Source organism: Artemia sp. Qi Xiang Cuo, chromosome 1 (genome assembly GCF_049724085.1).
Source record: "Artemia sp. Qi Xiang Cuo chromosome 1, ASM4972408v1, whole genome shotgun sequence".
Classification (NCBI taxonomy): Eukaryota; Metazoa; Arthropoda; class Branchiopoda; order Anostraca; family Artemiidae; genus Artemia; species Artemia sp. Qi Xiang Cuo.
The window spans coordinates 6,872,858-6,895,791 of NC_142794.1; the positions used below are offsets into that span (position 1 = coordinate 6,872,858).

A 22,934-nucleotide genomic window follows, 5' to 3' on the forward strand; every position below is an offset into this window, starting at 1 on the left:
ACGACTGGTCTGATTGAAATCGCCAGCAATCACAAACGCAGGGGAAGTGTACTTGTGGCGCATTCTGTCGACGAACACTTGTATGTGCTCAATAAGTTCTTTTCTGTTCCCAGCGCTTTCTGGATAGTACACTGACGCAACTATTAAGCAGGAGAATCTTCGTGACAGATGCGCCGGTCTGCACTCCACCCACACAATCTCATGGCTCGAATCATTGGGGCTACTTAACAGTTTTGATGGTAGGTCGTCACGTATATAAAGTCCTACGCCACCTCCGCGACGGTCAATGCCTCGGTCACGTCGAGTGTTGAGGTAGTTTCTGTAACCTTTAATCCGTGCAGTTTCCTCAGTAATGTCCCAACACTCGCTGATAATTGCAATGGGTACGTTATTCTGCTTAATTAACACCTTCAGCTCGTCCATTTTATTGTTCAAAGATCGAGCGTTACACATTAGCATATTCGGAAGTTTGTATTTTGCTGAGAATCACTCCGGACGCAAATTTGGAGGAGTAGGTTCCGAAGTACTGCAGTTAACATTCTCTATAAACCAGGGAACAAGTAGGGGTGGAGTATCGTGAGGAGGAGCGCAACGGATTACGACTAGGTTACTCGTCCTCGTCGGCCGGTCCTTTGTCTTTCTCCTGCGGGAGATATGCACGGGGATTCTCATTTGGCGTTTCCTTTTTCCTCCTCGTTTGCCACGGTGGGTTCGCTTATTCCAGCAGTCTGATAAGTAAGAGCACTCTGGTGGCTCTAAGCAGAGAGCTATCTCACTGCGCACTGGTGGTTTCTTTAAGAGTCCAAATAGTCACAGGTTTCAAAAGGTAGATGTTGCCACTGTTAAATCCGGTGATTGAATCTTCATTAGGGCCGGTTTTTCGTATTTAATTTGCATGATGATTGCACTAAGCAAAGTCAGGAACAGCAAGTCTTAGGTTACTTTCACTATCACAGCAGGAATCCCGATAAAAAAAAAAAAAAGCACTGGACTGGCTAAACTAAGGAGTCAGAGGCAGCTTTTTCAAGGCGCTCTCACCGCGATCGTCATCGTGGAAAAATCAGAGAAACCTAAGGAGCAAGAGATGACCAGGAGCAAGGGAAGCGTCGAGACCTGCTCACGTGTTCCCAGCAATTTAAGGCTAATTAACCGGCAGGTACCAATACGGCGCTTTCGGCAGGTTTTCTCCCCTCTTCTGCTTGATCCCAAGCGATCCACGCAGTCCACAGGACTTCACTAAATCAGAAGAAACATAAACATATACACACGCTGATTTTAACCTTTTTTTCGCCCGAAAACCAAACTCACAAACAAGAATGGCAACGCTGCGCGGCCAAAAATCACGCAATCAGCGCGTGCGCATCCAATAGACACACCTGGTTCCTAGTATATGGCTCCTCTTAACTGGAAAAAAAATATTCACTTACTTGGAAAGTCACAATTATAAATCTGGTTTCAAAAAATATCCCAAAAAAATATCCAAATCTTATTCAAAACTAGTGAAATGACGGAATATATTTTCCTTAGTTATTACACCCATGGTTGCCAGTCCAATTTTAATTTCAAATAGATATCTTGATGATAAGAAATTTGGGACAGCCCTTCCCCCCAAACGTTGGATTGTGTCTGGACACTCTGAAAACACACTAAGACAGGTTTTAACTTTCTATGGAGCTTGGTATCCTCTCTTTTATTTCAGCACTTTTTTCAAAATTGATTTCAGAGTTTTTTCAGAGGCTCTCTTTGGTGGTTCTCCTGTTTCTTATTTTGGTTATATATTCAAATTTTGCTTTTTATGTAACTATGTGTTGATTATATTAATTTGGCCCGGTTTTTCAGACAGGCTCTCATTTTGGTAGTTTAATGCTTATCGATTGTTGCATTGTTGTAGATTTAATGTATCTGTATAACAAGTAATTCTTTCCAAGATGAGTCCTGATTAATTAGAACCTATTTAAACTCCCCTTTATTGTCTTCTTAGGTTTCCTTAATCCTCTTTCATCAAACTTTCATCGAAACTTCCCTAATCGTCTCATATATATTAATTTTTGTGGTATTTTTCTTATTATATTTTTTTTAAATCTTGATTTTTCGAATCTTGGGACCTAGTTTTCGTCTCAAGATTTCAAGTGCCTAGATTTGGCTCTGCGTTATTGTGTATTCTGGGGTACAGGCATACTGGACGCACTTTGGTTTTTACTATTCAACTTGGGTATTTCTCTGAATATTATTAAGTGTTTATCATTTCCAGGTAGCTATGCCTTCCATCTGAGCAAATAAAGCTATATTATTCACTGGCAAAGAAAACCAGAAGCTCCTAGAAGGGCTTTCTTACGAGACAGATAAGACAAGATGGACCAGTTGCTTGGTGAAGATTGACCATTTAGAAAATTGTTCTTTTTGGCTTCGTATATTTGTACAGTTATATGGAAGTAGGAAACGCAAAAGTAGGAAAGTCATCAAATCGACAAAAAAAGTAACTGTTGCGGCTGATGGGTGGTCGTAAAAGGTGTCAGAAGTTTCATGACAGCATCGTTGCAAAGAAAAAAGGATTGTTACTCTATCAATATTTTTCGTCAAGTTTTAGCTTTTGCTCAAACTAGTCTTCTTTGGTTTCGTCGCGCATTTCGTCTTTTCCAGCCTAGCTTTCGTTTCCAAAGATATTTTGGTTTTCTGAAAAGTGTCTTTGATAAGCCTTGCTGTTGCTCTTTTCCACCCACCGTTGGTTTTCGCGCACTTTCTTGTGTCAGTAACAGCATTTGCCATTGAAACATCCTGCAAACATGACCAGGAACCCTCGTTCAACATAATACACCACCCATATTGTTTATTTTTTCCGGCCGGCCCATTTACCTTCCAACGTTTGTGGGAGATAACTTCCTGAAGTTGTGAGGAAATTCCTTCCGATCCATCTAGTCTGAAAACTCGAGGAGCTGGATATAGTTTCTTGTTGTAAGCTAGCTTGGAGCTACCAAAAGTTTCTTTAACAATTATTCTCTTTAAGCTCGTGGTCATAGTTAAGCTGGCTGATTCAGAAGCCCGACACAATAGTTCAAACTTTAACTTGCAAGCCCTATCCCAATCTTTTTCAGTTGCCTCATTCTCTGTCCTACTTTCTGGACGTGCTATATTCTTTGCAATAGCAAACTCAAATGCTAGGTATTACATTTTCTTTCTAGTCAGTTTTTAGCATAATAGTTTATATGCTAAAAACTGCCAGTTAATAGAAAAAGGTTTTTAGCATAACCTCTCTGTTTGCAGAGAAGGCGCTCTTGAACTTATAGGCTGATTTCAAACGGATTCTTCTAGGGGGTTCAAAACTTCTTAACTTATCTACTGCCCGACTCGAGGTTCAACTCGTTCCAATCAAATTCTTGTGATGCTGTCCTCAAAGGCTTCCCAAACTAAATTTAATTTACTACCTTCTTTATTACATCCTCTGAATCCTGACCTTCGGCTGGGTTCCTTTTTTAAAGTTTCTCATTCTCAAGCTTTTAAAAAAAAAAGATAAAATATTCTTTTTTTAATTTTTCTATTAGTAAAGGTAAAATAAATAAACAATAATAGACGATTTTGTCTCTGGTTCACAGTTTGACATGATTGCCGTTTTCATGAGTTGCCTTATTGTCCTAGTGATCACACTTATTGCATACTGTGGGACACAGTGTACGTAATAATAACTCAGAAATTGTTTACTGCTGATAGGAAAGCCAATGAGCCGTCTTATCATTGGATATATAAAATCATATTGCCTTATAAGACCATTCAGTGATCATTCTCCGACATTATTTGCTAGATCTGGCTGACAGTAAAGAGATTGCTTGTCTCTTATTGCTTAAATGATACTTCCAAGAACCCTGTAATAGCATATTGAACTGATGCTCTGCTTGGCAATACAGCGTCCATGGTTCAATTCCCGCTACCACATGGCTTAGCGACAGTCCAGCGACCTGTCTCTGTAAAAAAAAAGAACAGCAACTGAAATGTCGATTCAACATCATATGCGCCATTAATGGCTTGGGAGGATCTTTGTTCCTTTGTTATCCTTTTTCTTTCCAAGAAAGCTCACCTCCGAATGAAATATAAATTGATTATCCTATAAATACAGAAAAAGATCTTGCATATATTGTTGTTGTTTTTGCTAAATTTCTCGTTTCAACAGCATGAAAATAAGAAAAACTCTTCTGAATTATGCCCGTGCCACATCATAGTCACATATATTGATAAAGAAAGCCAAAAATTATGAATGACATGGCAATTTTCTTGATTTTAGCGTCACACTTGTATTTAAAAAGCAAAAAATTAAAATTGCAAGAAATTACTTTAAAGAGTTTGCACCAACAGTAATTTGTATCCAAATGTTCTCTACCAATACCAAGTCTTCATAACTTCTGTCAGATTCCTCTCCCAGATAGGAAAACCGCTGTTCTAATTTTTCATCTATTCTAGTTTTAAAAATTATGCTTCAAACCATGACTCTGATTGGTCAGTCAAGAAATTTATATTTGAAAGTTGAACAATGTTCAAATCGAGAAATTACAAACGGTGAACTTAATTGGCGCTGTAGTCGTGCGTAATTTTGATTGTATCGACAAGTGTGACTATAATACGGCACGGGCATTAAAATGAGATATCTGACTTTGGAATGACAGAGCTTGATTTAAACTAAATTTTAAATTGCCTATTTTGTCGGATTAATGAAAATATAAAGCATTTTAAGGTCTCGTTATCTGTCATTTGGGTTAAAAGAATGTTTGTTAGAAGTTAAGATTGATATCTCGCGCTTATTTTGTCCTATGTTCGGTCATGGTAATGAAGCTAGAAGGGAATTGTGGACTGAATTCTGCTAAAAACTGATACCAATTTAATTTCCAAAACTTTTTAAAAGTAGGTACCCATGGATATAAACTAAATGGGTAAAGCTGTTCTAACCTTATAAAGGTCAGTATTTGTTTGCCATAAGTCACATCATCTGGCTAAAGGCGATAGAAAAAGGCAATTTACGTCGGGACGAAAAGACCCTGTCCGTCAATCTGGCTGTCATGTTTACTCTATAGTATTTATGGATTTCACAATCCCAACTATCGCTGCCGGAAACAGAAGAAAACAGAAGGGAGGACATCTTGAAAAAGTGAAGACTGTTTTAAAGGTTTAAGACCGGGAAGGGCTTTACCATCTCACCACCCCTAAGACCATCATGAGTGACCCGGAGACACAGCCAGCTGAGGAGCAAACTAAACCAGCTCCAGCTGAGAAGAAAATTATTGGTAATTAGACTAAGCTATATATTTTTTTTTTACTGAACAGCATTTCAACCATGTCACAAAAAGTAGGCTACGAGTAGCTTTGGGGTGAAATTCTGCTTTAGCTACTTTTGGCTATTTTGGAAAGGGGATAGGTTAGGAAAATTAAACTTCCATGGATGGTTCTACAGGCTAAAGTGTGTCCTTGTAAGGTATTTTGAAGCACCTGCCTCCACTCCTCTCTCTAGAGGGTACTGAAATTTGCCTACATGCTAGGTCAGCATAGAAATCCAATTCTTTTGATGTATCTATTGGTATCAAAGTTCCTTTTTCAGAGTTTCAGTTACTAGGCCTATTGAGATGAGTTGCTCTTACTAGGCCTATACAGTTTGCTACCACAAACTGTAGCCTATAGTAAGAATGCTGGTAAATATTTACCAAATCATATTATTGAGTTACAACTAAAGTGAATATACCATTTGATGCCTTATTTATGCTCTACAAATATAATAGGCCTAATCATTTTTCTCAAAATGAATTTTAGACCCACCCCTATTTATACCAATTCAGGGTATAGGCTATATTTGCACATTAGGGGGTGGGGGTAATTTTATTTTTTATGTAAATGAGAGGTAAGTTAACTTTCCCCCCACCCCCCTAATGTGCTAATATATACCCTTAATTGGTATAGGGTAAAAGACCTCTTTTTGGGAAAGACCACTTTTCTTTGGCATTTCGGAAAAATAGCAATGGGTTTTTGGACCACCCCTTTTTACTACAACATGAAGCAATGTGAGGGCAGTAACAAGAACCCCACCTTCTTGGTCAAATTTTCACCAATGATTTGTCAGCATAAATTGAAAATATGGTCTCTGTTTTGAAAAGCAATTGAAAAGAAAAATTATATTTAAATATTTGTGATTTATAGAATAAATATCAAGCAATAAAGGCTATCTCGGGAAGGGGTTAGCTTAGGACAATGAGAGTTTCAGGGATGGGTCTACAGGCTAAAGTATGTCCCGGGAAGGTATTTTGAAGTACCTACCTCCACTCCTTCTCCCTCTAAAGGGTCGTGAAATTTGCCTACATGACAGGTCTATACCCATTGAAATTTTGACAAAACAACATTTTACCTTAATTTTCAGTTATCAGTTTCTTTTTCTCTGGCTTTAGCTCTGAAAATGCAATTTCAGTTATTTGAGCAGAATTTTAAGACATATAAATAGTTTATTTTCAAAATTTAGGAAATGTATTTGCATATCTTTAAAACCTTATAAATTGGGATTGAGCTAAGTTGCGAAGCTGAAAACAATTTTGTTATACTTCATTTAAGCAGAAGATCTATTTTGCAAGGTTTCACTTCTATAGCTCACATATTTTTAGAGGTCATTAAAGGTCAAGACCCTCTCGAGGGAGGAGTGGAGGTAGGTACTCAAAATACCTTCCTAGGACATACTTTAACCTTTAGTACCATCCCTGAAAGTTTCATTTTCTTAACCTAACCTCTTTCCAAGATAGTCAAAAGTAGCTAAAGAAGAATTTTACCAAAGTTACATTTCTAGAATCAGAAGAAAATCAGCTTTCTGTTAATATATGAATACAACTGAAACACTAAACGGATATATACATCAAAATAGGATAATTGGTATTTCCACAAAGAGGTCCCTTCAGGTAAGTCAATAAACTAAGAATTTCAAGTCTCTGATCTTAAATAATCTGAATAATATCTATATTGATGCATAGCTTAGACTTTTAGCTATTCATTAATATACCCAATCCTTCTCAATTCCTCTTTGGTAACAAGATGTGATGGTTTTAGTTTTAAATAATTTTGCTCAATTGGATACTGGTTTTTTACCCTATACAGGGGTGGGGGCTAAAATTCATTTCCAACAAAAATGATTATTATGTTTGTAAAGAGCATAAAAAAGGCGTTGAGTGGTATATTCACTTTAGTCATAACTCAATAATATGATCTGGTAAATATTTACCAGAATTCTGTTTTACAAAGAACCTATTGAAATTTTGGGTAAAATTATACTTTAGCTACTTTTGGCTATCTTGGAAAGGGGTTAGGTTAGGAAATTGAAACTTTAAGGGGTAGGTCTACAGGCTAAAGTATGTCACGGGAAGGTATTTTGAAGTACCCACCTCAACTCCTCCCTCTATAGGGTTCTGATCTTTGATAACTTTTAAAAATATTTGTGTTATAAAAGTGAAGCCTTACAAAATAGATCATCTGCTTAAATGAATTACAACAAAAAATTTTCAGCTTCACAACTTTGCTCAATCCCAATTTATAAGGTTTTAAAGATATGCAAATACATTTCCTAAATTTTGAAAAAAAAACATAGCCTAGATATTGCTTAAAATTCTACTCAAATAACAGGAATTGCATTTTTCAGAACTAAAGCCAGAGAAAAAGAAACTGATAACTGAAAATTAAGGTAAAATGTTGTTTTGTCAAATTTTCAATAGGTCCTACACATCATGTAGGAAAATTTCAAGACCCTCTAGAGGGAGAAGGAGTGGAAGTAGGTACTTCAAAATACCTTCCCGGGACATACTTTAGCCTATAGACCCATCCCTGAAAGTTTCATTTTCCTAACATAACTCCTTTCCAAGATAGCCAAAAGTAGCTAAAGTAGAATTTTACTGTAATTTTGACAAAACAACATTTTACCAAAATTTTCAGTTTCTTTTTCTGTGGTTTTAGTTCTGGAAATGCAATTCCTGTTATTTGAGTAGAATTTTAAGCCATAGCAATGTATTTTTTCAAAATTTAGGAAATGTATTTGCATATCTTTACAACCTTATAAATTGGGATTGAGAAAAGTTATGTAGCTGATAACAATTTTGTTGTACTTCATTTAAACAGAAGATCTATTTTGCAAGGGGTAAATATTTACCAAATCATATTATTGAGTTAGGAATAAATACACCATTTGATGCCTTTTTTTTTATGCTGATTATGAATATAATAATCATTTCTTTTGGAAATGAATTTCAGCCCCCATAACCTAACCCCCACCCCATATGTGCAAATATATATCCTGAATTGACATATATAAGGGGGAGGCTAAAATCCATTTCTGATAGAAATGATTGTTATATTGTAATCAGCATAAAAAAAAGGCAAATAGTATATTCACTTCATTTGAAACTCAATAATATGAATTTGGTAAATATTTACCTTGCAAGGTTTCACTTTTGCAATGCAGATTTTTAAGGACATCCACCACATGGCTAATATGGGAATAAAGTTCATTTGTGATGCAAGTGGATGTTATATTTAGATTGAGCATGCAATTCTAGGCATATATTTTCACATGGGGGGGTTATATTCTGTGAATATATAGGCTCTAAGAAATTCATGAATTTCTCAGAAAAACAAAGAAAGAAGTGAAGACATAGGCTCCCCCCCCCCCCTGCAAAATGTGTTAACTAAGATTATTCTGCATATTATGAAGTAAGAATGTTTTTCTTAATGTTTCCTTATGTCCAGCTGGACTCCTAGGCTTAAAATACTGGTTGGCCAGTTGGCTAATTTAAAGATTTGTATATGTATACACTTGTCAAATTAGCCATCTGGTTGTATCCCAATTTCTAAAGGTCATCAAAGGTCAGGAGCCTCTAGAGGGAGAAGGAGTGGAGATAGGTACTTCAAAATACCTTCCTGGGATATACTTTAGCCTGTAGCCCTAGCCTATCTCTGGGTAAATATTTACCAAATCATAGTATTGACTTACAAATAAAGTGAATATACCACTTGATGCCTTTTTTCATGCTCTTTCCAAATATAATTATCATTTTTGTCAGAAATGAATTTTACCCCCCACCCCTATATACCAATTCAGGGTATATTTGCACATTAGGGGGGTAAAGTTTAAAATTACCTCCCATTTACATCAGAAACAAAATTTGCACCCATCCCCCCTAATTTGCAAATATATAGCCTACTCTGAATTGGTATGTATGGGGGGGGGGGTAAAATTCATTTTCAACAAAAATGATTATTAGATTTGGAAAGAGCATAAAAAAGGCATCAAGGGGCATATTCACTTTATTTTTAAGTCAATAATATGATTTTGTAAAAATTTACCTATCCCTAAAAGTTTCATTTTCCTAACCTAACCTCTTTCCAAGATAGCCAAAAGTAGAATTTTACCTAGCTTAAGTTCAAGCCAATTATGAAGATTAGCTGAATTAGAATGTAGGTAAAGCTAATAATTGTCCTATATACCTTATTTATTTAGGGCTGTCACCTTAAAGACAAGCTTTCTTTGGTAGGCTAGGCTATTCTAAAGGGAGAAGCTGACTAGTGAATGATAAATGGGAAATTTATGGTTTTTTTTTCCTTCTAACTGTGTAATTACCTTTTCCCATTATAATGTGACAAAGCCCCTTAAGTGTTTGATCTTAAATAATTTTAATAATAACCATATTGATGCATAGTTTAGATTTTTAGCTATTCATTGATATTTACAATTCTTCTCAATTCCTATTTGGTAACAATATGTGAGGGTGTTTGTTTTACATAATTTTCCTCAATTAGATACTGCTTTTTACCCTAGTGTATTCATGGGCATTAAGCAGGTTTGTATCTATCCAACTGCCTTAAGACTGCATTGGTAGTCAAGCAAAAGGCTTACAATTTTAGAGGGTATGGAGATCAGACTGATACGTCTATAGTTTTTGGCATCTGTTTGCTTCCCTTTTTTTTTAGTAAGCCTACAGATAGCACATTGGTGGTCCATCAATTTTTGGGGACTGTACTAGTATTTAAAGATGTTACAATTTAAAATTGTTTTAAAGTAGTTTTAGGGTAGCCTAAATGTATACAAGATTCCATAACTGACATAACCTATGGACAAGGTGAATACACTAGCCTACTAGATTCCCCTTTTTATGCTCTTTCCAAATATTATAATCAATTTATTCACAAAAATACCTCCTCCAGATGGTTCCATATCTGTTCCAAGGAATATATGAAAACTAAAAGAAAACAGTAAAATTCTTACCTCATATAATGCAGGATGTTTTTATTAATCAGATTAATGTTTTTCTTTCTATTATTATACAACTTAAATTCATTTCAAGCAATATTTTTGCAAATTATGCACTCATCACATAGCATAGATAAGTTAGAGACTAAGAAGATATGTAGCCTAGGGTTATATAGGAGTTATAACATATGACTACATTGATGTAATGGAGAAATACATTATCAGGACTACAAGGGACCAAAAGGAAGGGGCGGGGATGCATTTGCATGTGAATTGATTAGTTTATCTTGAAATAGCATAAAAAGATGAATAAGTAGTGTGTTCACCTTGTCCTATGCCAGTTATTGAATTTTGTTTATAATATATGTACTGTTTTTAGAATTCTGGTAACCATTTTGTTCTGATAAACAAGAAGAAATAAGGGTCAGTTTTTTATTGTTCATATAATTAAGCTAGGACAAAAGAAAATACATCATTTGATGCCTTTTTTAAGCTCCTTCCAAATATAATAATCAGTTCTACAGGAAATTCCATTTTGAACCCTCAGAGGGCCCACAAAATATAATTTATTACCTTATCTATAGTTTTTAGATTATGCTTTAAAGTTCAAAACAACAATTCAAATATTGATTCCATTACTTAGTCTCTGTCAAGACCTGCTGTGTAAAAAGTGGGGTATCAAGGTAGCAATGCTTCTTGGCAGTTTTCAAATTTGTTGGCAGATTTTGTCTGAAATTTACCATTTTTACATATAAAAAAAACTTTCTGCTCAAAGAAAAGTTGTCAAAACACAAGTTGTGCTCTGCCATTCAAAAAGTTGGGTAGCAAGAATTTCATGTGTACACATTTATGTTCAGTGTATTTCTGAGCATTGATGCAGAGGGTTATTGTAGACAGCTTGACCATGAGTTTAGATTTTGTTTTCTTTTGCTATTCGTTTTAATTTTCAAAGGTCTGAAAATATAAGAGAGTTAGATTGAAAATTTATTCTATCATGTTATCTACAAAGACATAGTTACTAGGCCTTTCAACTATGCTAAACAAAATAGCAATCTCATAATTTTGATCAGACAATTTTAGAAAAAAAATGGTTAGATTGAAAATTATTCTAAAATGAAAAAGGGTAAACATGGTACCTATGCAGAGAGGGGATTTTGTGATAAGTTTGGAGATATTTTCATTATGAAGGTATAAATTAGATGGACATACTTTTTTATGCTCTTTCAAAATATAAGCATTGTTTACTCAGAAATTAAATGGACACTTTAAGATGATAACTTCTCTCATTTTCTGCAAATTAGTTTGTCTTATTTTCTTTTACTCTAGGTTTTGGGCATAATATATTAATTTTAAACAAAATAATTGAATGCATGATAGATTAAAGGGTACCTATGTATTATACCACTAACATTCAAGTTTATGCTGAGTAAAACTCAAGAACAGACTGGTTTTATCTGTCTGTATTAAGAAGCAATTAGCTTATACTCAGTGGGAAACAAGTGGCAAGTGAGAGAATACATTAGAATTATATAATTTGGGCTATATATTTGCACATGGGGAGGGGGGTAGGTTAGTTGAAGGCTAATGCTGAGATAAAAACAATAGAATTAAAAAAAATGTAGCAGAACTGGATTTGCCATTCAAAACTTTTCATAAATATAATCTTACCATAAAATTGCAGCCCCTCCCCTCTGTCCCTATCAATGATAAAAATTAAGCTCTAGATTACACTCAAATTTGGAGAATGGTTGATTAAAACAGAAGCAACCTCAAAACATGATTCATAAAAAATTGTATATTATAGCCGAAAGTAAAAATGTGGTTATTATTTCCAGGTTGTTTTCTTGTTAAGTTTTATATTATTGCCAGACTTATTTTTTTTACAAGCAGTTAGTCTTATTTCTTACAAAAATGAGCTGTTTCCATTTTTATTATTCATTTCTTGCTAAGTGATGTATCTCTTCTGAAATATATTTTCTTACAGGATGTATGCATCTCTTCTCATGCTGCTGCTTTTTAATAGTTGTTCAAACTAAAAGCTCATTAAGTTTCAATATTGCTAAGTGAAAATTTACTTTTAAGTTGTTGTTATCCTTTTTCCATGTGGACAAGCTTCTACTTACTCCACTTTTCTTCAACTGAAAGTGACTTATTTGTCCAAATCTTGCACAAATAGCCTAACTCTCTCCAAATTGTTTATTCATCAGTTGAAAGAATCTAAAAAGGGCTGGTAGCTATCAAGGTTTACATACAGTTAAAGCAGGTAATGGGAAAGTTGGAACTTGGAAGATTAGTAACCTAAAACAGCCCCACTACAATGTAACAGCAATTCTCTGTTTATTTTGGGGATTAGATTTGGGGCAAGACTAAAATCACAGCTTCATAATGCATGTCACTGCCAGGCTGCCAATCAATATTGTTCTCTCAAAACATCAAATGGTGCTTTTTATAGTTGTAATATAGTGATTAAGCATACAGTTGGGTGTGCATTGTTTTTATAACACTAGTAAAAGCAGTAAGCTATATACAATATACCTCAGACTTTATATACTAAACTCCACTAGCAGTATGAGAGTAAATATGATGCAGTACTTATGATAAAATGGTACATATAAAATTATGAAGTATGATATTTAGGTGGACAGCATTTACCTTCTTCCCGCCCCCCTAGAAAGTACCCCCCAGTAAATACCCCATAAAAATGGTCATTGAAAAAAACATTTAACACTTGAAAAAAATGCTTAAATGAAATATTACATTTACTTTATACTGGGATTTTTTTTTATTTCTAAAGTAACAAAGAAACTAAAAAAAAATAGTGGTTTCTTGAATTTTACACAGCATAAACTTGAGTGAGTGGCACATAATACACAAGTACAAAAATTCCTTCCCCTTATGAAAACTAAAAAAAAAGAACTCAAATAAAATTCTCAAATTTGGAAAGCCTTTTTTTCCAGGGGGGGGGACACCTAGAACCAACATTTATGGCTAGTATATGGCTTGCCACTGAATTAGACTACATTATTAATTGTGTTTCAGAAAACTATTGTTATTTCTAACTGGAAGCTATAGTAAGTTATATTTGTTACCTTTCTGCAAATTTTACATATAAACATACTTTTTGCTCAAAGCAAAGCTGTCAGAATACAAGTTGTGCTGCTAAATTGACAGCTTCTGGAATTCTGCCACTGCCAGGTTTAGAACTTTTTGCACACCTGGTCAACACTAATCTAGAAGCTGTAAACTGATTAGATAGACTTTGTAGATTTGCTTAGTGAGTTTGACAATGGAACAATGTACTTCTCTCAGTTTCTCCAGAAATCTTGATGCAATTGTTAGTTACCTCATGTTTTAGCACATTCACTTTTACCAGGAATAGGCTTGATTGTGTCCCTATTCATTATCTTGGATGCTAGGATGATGTTTCTGCACTTTCTATGATATGCTAGGGCCAGGAGGCCAAGAAATTCTAGTTGTTGCTCACAGTGGTTATGTCATTTGGCAAAAGGAAGCTTGATTGCTTTGGACTGGACCTTCTCAAGTGACACACTTGAAGCATAGGAAGAGGTTCTTGAGGACTCTAGAGTGGCAACTCATCACTGAACACTTGACTAAACCAATGACCTTGCTTGCTTTTGCAGCTTGCATCTGACAGTGCTTGCATCTGCCAGATTGGTGCAGGCGACCTGGTGGTCAATTGAAGAATTGGTGGACAAATGCCAAAAATGGTCTCAACCCCATTGGCAGATTTCGAAAGTTTTGCAGAAAGTGGGAGAGCTGCTGGCTTTGATTTGCTGAAGAGCTGGTACAAGATCATGACAAATGGGAGTCAATCACATGTAGTCTTCTAGATGCCAGATGAGGTGTCTGCATCTTGTCATGCAACAAGTAAGTCCATGTTGTTACCCATACACAGAGGTTTGTAAGATCTTGTTGAGACAACCATCTGCATATAGTTCCAAGTCATTCTTAATATTGGACCTAGTATGGTTTCTGAGGGAAACCACTCTTATAAGGTCATTTTTTTCAATATGGTTGCAGTAGTAGCTGCTGCCTAGTAAAAGATAAGCCGTAGCCAATAGTAACCAAAATTTATTATTATTAAGAACAAATCAGATTGAAATAAAAAATACACTACTAGAATCACCATGGCCAAATCATACACAATGACAATGTGAGTTCTATCAGATAGAAAGCTACAGATCCACTGGGCAACATCATTGTCTATCTGATATTCAGACTACTTGATTATCAGGTAATGACTGAGACATCCTATTGAAGGCCTTAGCATGGCCGAGGAGGAATATATCAACAAATATTAGATTTGTTTTGATTTACATACCCTTTCTGAAGATATTCTGAATACTAAAAATGAGCTGATTCTTTGTCATATGTTCTATGAGGCCATCATTGACTATCCCTTGATAAGCTTGGTCATGACAAAGATAATGGTAATGGATGGATAGATTTTTGGCTGAGTTCTAGGTCCTTTCTTGAATTCAAGTGATTATAGCCATCCACTTGTTTGCGGGTAGGCTCATAGTTTCAAGGGAATGCTTGAATAGCAAAGAGATTGTCTCAGCTACTATATTAACAAGTTCTGTAGTTAGTGGGGAATGTATGCCACCTGGGCCTCTAGATCAGGGGTGGCCAACCCTAATTATCTTGCAGGCCACTTTGGAAATGCATCATAACTCCATGGGCCACATATACAATTATATATACCCATATTATATTTAGACCTATTATAGATATTTTTTAGAGTGACAAATTGAAAAATAGTTAATTTTCATATTTATGTTTACTATTATTTTTACATATAAACATAGATAATATAATAACAATAATGAAACTAAATGCACATTGTATAAAATATATAATATTAAAAAAAGAAAAATAACAAAAAATAAAATCATAGAAAAATATTTATTTCACTAGTGCAATATTTGTTTCTCTCCTTTTTCACTTAGCTTTTGCAAGTCAATCTCAATTTGGGTATTTGCACATCATAATTGGTGTTGAAGGTTAGTGTCTGTTATGTTTTTTGCATCTTTTGGTCAATTTCATTTTAGAAAAAAATGATTTGCAGGTGTGAGTTGAACCAAAAGCACTGACAGCTTTTTGTGCAAAATTTCTGTAATTGGATAATTTTTCTTTTGTGGCATAAATGTTAAAAAAAAATCTATTTTTGATTTTGAATTATCAAACATGCATTTTAATTCATTATTGCGCTGTATGTCAATCAGGTGCATTTGAAGATATTCTAGGACAGACTCAGTTTCAACATGAAACGGAGTTGAATATATTTCAAAAATTTTGTTGTATTTTTTCCAACTCTAAATTATTGAATTGGCTTTCAAAAGCATCCGCCAGTTTTCTTATTTCTTTTGCATATTTGATGTATTGTTACATTTTAATTTCTTAAATTCTTTCAACAATGGATTAGCATCAAGGCTGTATCCAGGGGGGGGGGGTTCCCCGGTTTGAACCCCCCCCCCCCCACTGAAATTTTTGACCAAGTCGAAAATTAGTAAAACCCAGGTAAAAATCAGTAAAATTAGTCGAAAACTGAGTCGAAAATTAGTAAACCCCCCCCCCCAAAAAAAATCCTGGATCCGCCCTTGATTAGCATTATTAATTTTCCATAGTTATTCAAATAACAACAATTTCTTCTGATATGCTCTGATGTGATTAAATGTATTGGGTATGAGGTTATCTTTTCCTTGCAATGATATATTTAATTGATTGACTTTGTTGACAATATTCACTAAAAAACATAAATCCAATAACCATTCATAATTTCTTAATTCTAGCAAGGAACTTTGTTTGTCATTCATAAACAAATCAATTTCTTCTCTCAACAATAACCACGACTTAACCATCTAACTCGACTGAAGTACACAGAATCTAATTTTCTTTCAGAAAATCCTTAAATTGTTGATGTGCAAGTCCATGTGATTGAATATAATTCACTGTTTTTATAACTCTACTTGCATAACATGATACATTGATAATACTTGGGCTATATACATTGATAAATAATATTGTTAAGAATGAAACATCAAATCTGTAATGTTCCAAGATGTGCATGCATCATGTGGGTGCAGAATATAAAAGTGTGATGAATCTTGCCAGCTGCAAAAATGTTTATGGCGGGCCGCGGGTTGGCCACCCTTGCTCTAGATTTTTTTTTGTGGTCTAGTTTGCTCAACCTTTTTGTAATGAGAATTTTGGGTATTGGGTGCTAGACCAGCTTAGTGAGAGGGTCCACTTAGAAATTAAATGCAAATGGGCTGTTCAGCAAATTTGCAATGTCCTTTAGATCTTCCAACCTTTTGCCTTCAGGGTTGAGCAGGAATGGTGGAGTTCATCTACTTTTATCTTTGGCAGACATATATCTCCAGAATATCTTTGGTTGTTTTTGATGTTGGATGCCAAATTGTCTTCATAATCTGTTATGAGGTTTTTAGTCAGCTTATTTCTTTGCTTTTGCAAATTGCTCCCAGTAGTATGTACATTTGCACTTTTATGCTTTGAGAAAGCCTACTTGTGGTTTTTTGACAGGTTGATTTATATAAGACAGTGTTTAGGTGCCTTCACAAGGGAACTTGAAGTGCATGTTTTCTCAGCTTGGAGCAGTGTCCTGTGCTACTGCCTGTAGCAGCTCCCTGAGCCTGCTGTAGTCTTAATGTTTGAATGGTGCAGTTTTTGTTGACTTAGTTGACTGGCTCTTGACTTATACTCACATGCTTCTAGTGATTGTACCAGAAAATTTGCAAGAGTTGTATCTATAAGATAAGATAAGATAAGGGTTTATTCCAAAAAGACAACACAACACAAAAAAAACAAATGACCTTCCATAAGCTAATGCTTGTTCGGAAGTATTAACCCTCTTAAAATTAACACTTATAATAACATACTAAAAAAAAGAGAAAAAGAAGAAAGAAAGAAAAAGAAAAAAAAGAATAAAAAATGAAAATCTTACACTCACTTGGCTCCTGGTCGCAATAACCAAAAATCAATACTTCACATACTCCAAAACTCCAAAACTTCCCGCCGCCATCCCATAAATAATAAATAAACAAAACAAAAAAAAATAAAAAAATAAAAATATATAGGAAAAACGGGAAAAACGGGTTCCGGGCTAACCTGAGAGTGACTCAACTATACCACCCTTTAAACTAATTCATATCTATGGAGACAAAGGGTTTTAAGGGCCCAACGGAATTCACATAGATTCGTTGAACTTTTTAAAGAAACAGGCAAATTATTCCAGACAACTGGCCCCACATGACGTATTGAAAATAGTGATCTAGTACTAGTAACTTGAGGTGTCCATATATCTCTAGCATGACGAGTAGGATAATTGTGTACATCATCACCAGAAATAAATAAATTAAAAAATTTTTAAAAACACTTGGGAACCAAATTAGAAAAATATTGAAACATAAATAACCCATGGTAAAATTTTCCAAGACCTGGCACAGGAATAATATTTAACTGTACATATTGGGATCTCACCGAGGTTCTCCGATTATCTCCGGACAATACTCGCCGTGCCATATTTTGTATCACACGTAACTGCTGCAAATGCACTGAAAATGTGCTAGACCATATACTCACGCAATATACTAAATACGGGTGAACTAACGAAAAATAAATCAATCTCGAAACAGAATCCTGGAAAATATTTTTTAACTTTTTCATCATTCCAACATTTCTTGCAATCTTACTACTAATAAAAGAAACATGATTTTTAAAACTAAGGCATTCATCCACAATAACACCAAGGTAACGTATAGTATTTGTACGCTTAATTACATAATTCTCCATTTGCAAATCCACAACCCATGGGTAAAAATTTGATGATCTACCATATATAATAAAACCTGATTTACTATGATTTAACAAAAGCTTATTCACTCTCATCCACTTATCTATACTTAACATACCTCTTCTCATTATCTCTATTAAATCAGATTCAGTCTTTGCTGCAGCAGTAAAATGGGTATCATCTGCAAAACTAGGAATAATCACCCTACAATTAGAATGTGCACTATCTAACAAATCCAAAACAGAAAATCGTAAGTCGTTAATATAAACCAAGAGTAAAAGCGGACCTAAAACAGAACCCTGTGGAACACCATAATCAACCATTCTTTCACCAGACCTCACATTAGAAATTTCAACGCACTGGGTTCTACCTCTCAAAAAAGTTTCAAATAACTTCAACGCACTTCCTCTAATTTCACAATTTTCTAGCTTCATAATTAAAATTTCATGGTCAACTGAATCGAACGCTTTAACAATATCTAAAAAAATAGACGCCACCTTAAAACCTTGGTCCAAAGCATCATGCACAAACGTCATCAAAAATAAAACTGCCTGTTCGGTAGACATCCCCTTACGAAAACCGAACTGATTAGAATGGAAAAAGGAAATATTCTCCAAAAACTCAGATACTCTAGAATTAATAAGTTTTTCTATTAGCCTAGAAATAACAGAAAGGAGGGATATCGGTCGATAATGATTCACATTTTTTCTATCACCCCCTTTAAATAAAGGTATTACTCTGGCACTTTTAAGACATTCCGGATATATACCACATTTAAAACTAGCATTAATCAGGTACAAAATTTGTTGCGATATCACAGGAAAAATTGACTTGAAAACCTTTGTTGAAATAAAGTCTGACCCGGATGCACTGTTTCGCATACCTTTTACCACATCACACAATTCTTTTTCAATAACCGGTCGCAAGTACATAGAAATGTCACTACTTTTAGGCAAAACTGAGTAAAAACACCAGCACTTGCATGCTGTTGAACGATGCTAACCGACCCCCTACACTAGAAAAGTGCTCAGACATACGTTCAGTAGTTAGCCAAATATTTTCACCATCAACAAGACTACAAACAATTTCTGGCTTATTCGGTTTAATAACAGAATTTATAACATTCCAAGTCTTTCTCGTGTTACCCTCCGCATTTTTTAATCTATCACTCAGGTAATCTAACTTAGCTTTACGAAGTATACTATTCAACTTATTACTATACCCTTTATAAATATTTACGTCGCTAATACTATTACTTAATGCGGACTTTTTATACAATTGCTGTCGCCTAGCTAGAGAAACTAGAATACTCTTTTTAACCCAAGGCTTCTTTGGCAAATCAAAATACTTACGTTTCTTCCTAACTTGACTACAAGCAACTACCGTATTCTTAATTATCGAATACCAAAATGTTAATTTATCATTCACATCTATATCATTTATATATAAAAAATCACAATTTTTTCCTCCAAGCTCATTTTTTAACTTCAGTACATTAATAACAGGAAAACAATTTTTCGGTACTTCAGAACGCTCTGATCTTGGCCGGTTCAAAAGAGAAGGAATAGATACCAACAGACCGAAATGATCCGAAACTTCGTTTTCAATAACACTCGGACTACTATATCCAGTATTTAAGTAAACGTTATCAATCAACGTAGCAGAATCATGGCTCACTCTTGTACATATATTAATAGAAGGCTGTAGTCCATAACCCAGCATAGTGTTTAGAAACTCCCTAGCTCTAAGGTTACTATTCACAGTTCTTAAATCCAAGTTGAAATCACCAAAAATAAAACAAGGTCTAGTTGAAATTGGTAACTTATCCAATTGCTCTTCTAAAAGTGAGCTAAACTCATCTATATTATACAAAGGGGGTCTATAAACGACAATCATAAAACACTTCAAATTAAGACACTGCAATTCTAACACCATACTTTCAAACACCATTTCTCGATTAACTCTTATATCATCTCTCACCTTGACCTCAAAATCATTACGCACGTAAATTGCTAAGCCGCCATGTTGATGCATCTCTCTATTTTTAATATACAGCTTATAATTACCAATCTCTAACAGAGACGAACTATGGCTCTTCAACTAAGTCTCCGTTAAAGCTAAAACATGAGGGGTCGATTGCAGACATAACTCATTCAAAAACTGGTATGAACTTCCAATCCCTTGGCAATTTAAATGAAAAATATTAAACTCATTTTGACAACTAATAGAACTCAAATCACACAGAAACTTATAACGGGAATCAGGATTAACCTCATGAAACTCACCCACATCAAAATCTCTGTGAAGTACCCCTCCCCCCAAATCGTGTAATTTCATCGAATCACTCTCAAGAAAACCCAGCCGTTCCTTACCTAAACTTGACATTCAAAATAATCAATCCGAAGGGATGGAAACAGGAATTTTGGAATGCGAAATAATAGTAACCTTACCATACCATGAGTGAAACGACCAAGAACCGAGAAAATCCATACCAACAAATCCTGAAAGAAAACAAAAGATAAGAAAACATGGAACAAAAATAATAACACAAAAAGAATCGCCAACATAGGGGACATAAATAACAAAAACAATGAATACTTCATAACACACAAAAAAAAAAGAAAAAAAAAAAGAATAAGTTAATAATAAACGCAACAACCGCTTATTTTAAATTTCATAACTGACACTAAACAATACTCACACGATAACAAACAATCCGTTCACAAGATTACCATAATATCAAATAGGGACCTATATTAAACTCCTTCTCTACCTTTACCACCGCGTAAACCTCTTCCCCTCATTTGACTGCGCTGATGCGCATTGCTATCACTGCGCGGTGAATTAAGCTCCGGGATTATATCACTAGGGCAAAATTTGGCTCGCGAACCATTAGGACGATCAAAATAAAGAAAAGGTGGAATGGATTTAGACACCCAAGCTGAAATACCTATATCCTTTAGCTTAGCCTTCTTCTCAAAAAGACTTTTTCGTGCCTCCCGGACAGAAAGAGGGGCATCATCACTAATATAAATATCTTTCAGATTCCTCACAGATTTCCCTTTCAAATTCTTGCTAACTTTTAGTAAATCAATTTTCTTTTCCCTGGAAAAAACATTAACTTTGAAAAATTTCTGGTCTTTCATGTTTTGTAGCACTGTAAACTTGGGAACCTCACTTACTTCAAGCCCAGACAGACATACTTGCTTAAACGCTTCACTAGCGTCCTCCTTACTGTCACAAAGCAAATTCCGAACAATAATGTTACTGTCAGATACCTGGTATTCACACATCATTAACCGACTTGCCAGATCAATATTGTTTTTCCTCAGTGCCATCGCTTCACTCGTGATAACGCTTATCTGCTTTTTTAGGCTATCAGTTTCGCTTTCAACTGATACTACACGGGCTTGAACTTCCGTAACCGATGCGTGAAACTCAAGCTGCGCTTTTTCCACCGATATAACCCTTTGTTCCAGAGATCTCATACGTCCATCAATAGAGTCTAACTTAGATCCGTTTTCTTTCACGATTGCCAGCATTGTAACAAAATCTTCGGACAACTTTAACAATGGTGACTGGGACTCCTCGCTAGAAGTGGCCGAAACATCTAAAACTGCTCCAGTTCCATCAGCTCCAGCACGCTGGACTTTACGCCGATGTCCCATCTTAGAAGTAATTAAACAAGAAACGGCTTACCTCACTAGGCAATAAATATTTATCCACGGAGCTGCCAACGTGCATTAAGCGTTAGCCGTTACAAGGGCACGGCAAACGCCAACTCAGAACTCAGCTCCAAGAACGACTCCTAACGCTAATCTCGAACTCAGCTCCAAAAACAACTTGAAATTTAGGCCAATAGGTCAGCAACAATTCCTCTTCGGGTTAATGTACAAAATTGATACGAATAATTATAATTTGAACGCTCGATCAAAAATCAGAATCACAGTTCAGAATGGTTTATATTCAGAATAAACTTGTAACCGCCACTGGATAAACAAATAAGCAGCTCTCGCGTAACAGGTCTTAATCATAAGACAAAACATTACAAATGTTAATTTGTTCCAAACTAACCAACTTGGCAATTCAAAAACTAGTCTGTAATAGATCGTAAATCATAATCCATTATTACCATTTGAGTTAAAATGTTCACTCATTCACTTCTATCGAACAAACACACCTTATTCCATTTAAGATTATTAACTCAGATAATAATTTTTTTTTAAATACACAAGTATCCAAACAATTCAAATTATAAGCAATCTTCAAAATTCAGGTGTGTAACTAAACAGTGACGTCACCGATCCAGTCAAAAACTCCAATCTCCGATATTTAAGTGCACTCAGGTAATTGCGTAAGATTTAATCCATTACAAAATTGTGTCACTCTTTAATCCTTTATAAAATATATGTGACCTTCACTGGCGGATGCTGAATGAGAACTGAAGCAAGAGAATAGCCAAAGCCACTGTCAAATGTTATACAAGGATTCAAGCTTATGGGGAGAGGTACCCTATTTTCACTCTTTGTCATGGCAGCAGAATCTAATTGGGATGGCATCTTGGCAAGCTTTTTCAGTACTATGTCTAAAACTGGTCTGTGGATAAAATTCAGGTTGATTTTTGTAGGTTCCCGCCTCCATGGAAGTTTTGCTCACCAAATGTCAGCCTTGAGCTTATACAGGAAAAAAAACAGCACGTTCCACATCAATTAATTAAGGCTGAATTTTTTAGAAAAAAAGCTACAGATTTCATAGATCATCTACATGTTTTATACTGATGGATCTCCAGTATGGAACAAATCTGCCACAGCAGCAATAATCCCACACACGTCTCTGGCCATTTAAAGGTCT

The 22,934-nt window shown here is 35.1% G+C and overlaps 1 protein-coding gene across 1 annotated transcript in view; it reads left to right on the forward strand.

Moving 5' to 3' along the window:
- The first annotated feature begins 5,106 nt into the window (after window positions 1-5,106).
- The window catches only part of LOC148955969 (uncharacterized), a 38,034-nt gene continuing 20,206 nt past the window's right edge, over window positions 5,107-22,934 (forward strand). Inside the window, exon 1 of the mRNA XM_089088234.1 lies at window positions 5,107-5,267. Within this exon, the coding sequence (XP_088944360.1) occupies window positions 5,198-5,267 (70 nt within the window). The 5' untranslated portion in view covers window positions 5,107-5,197. The remainder of the gene's footprint in view (window positions 5,268-22,934) is intronic.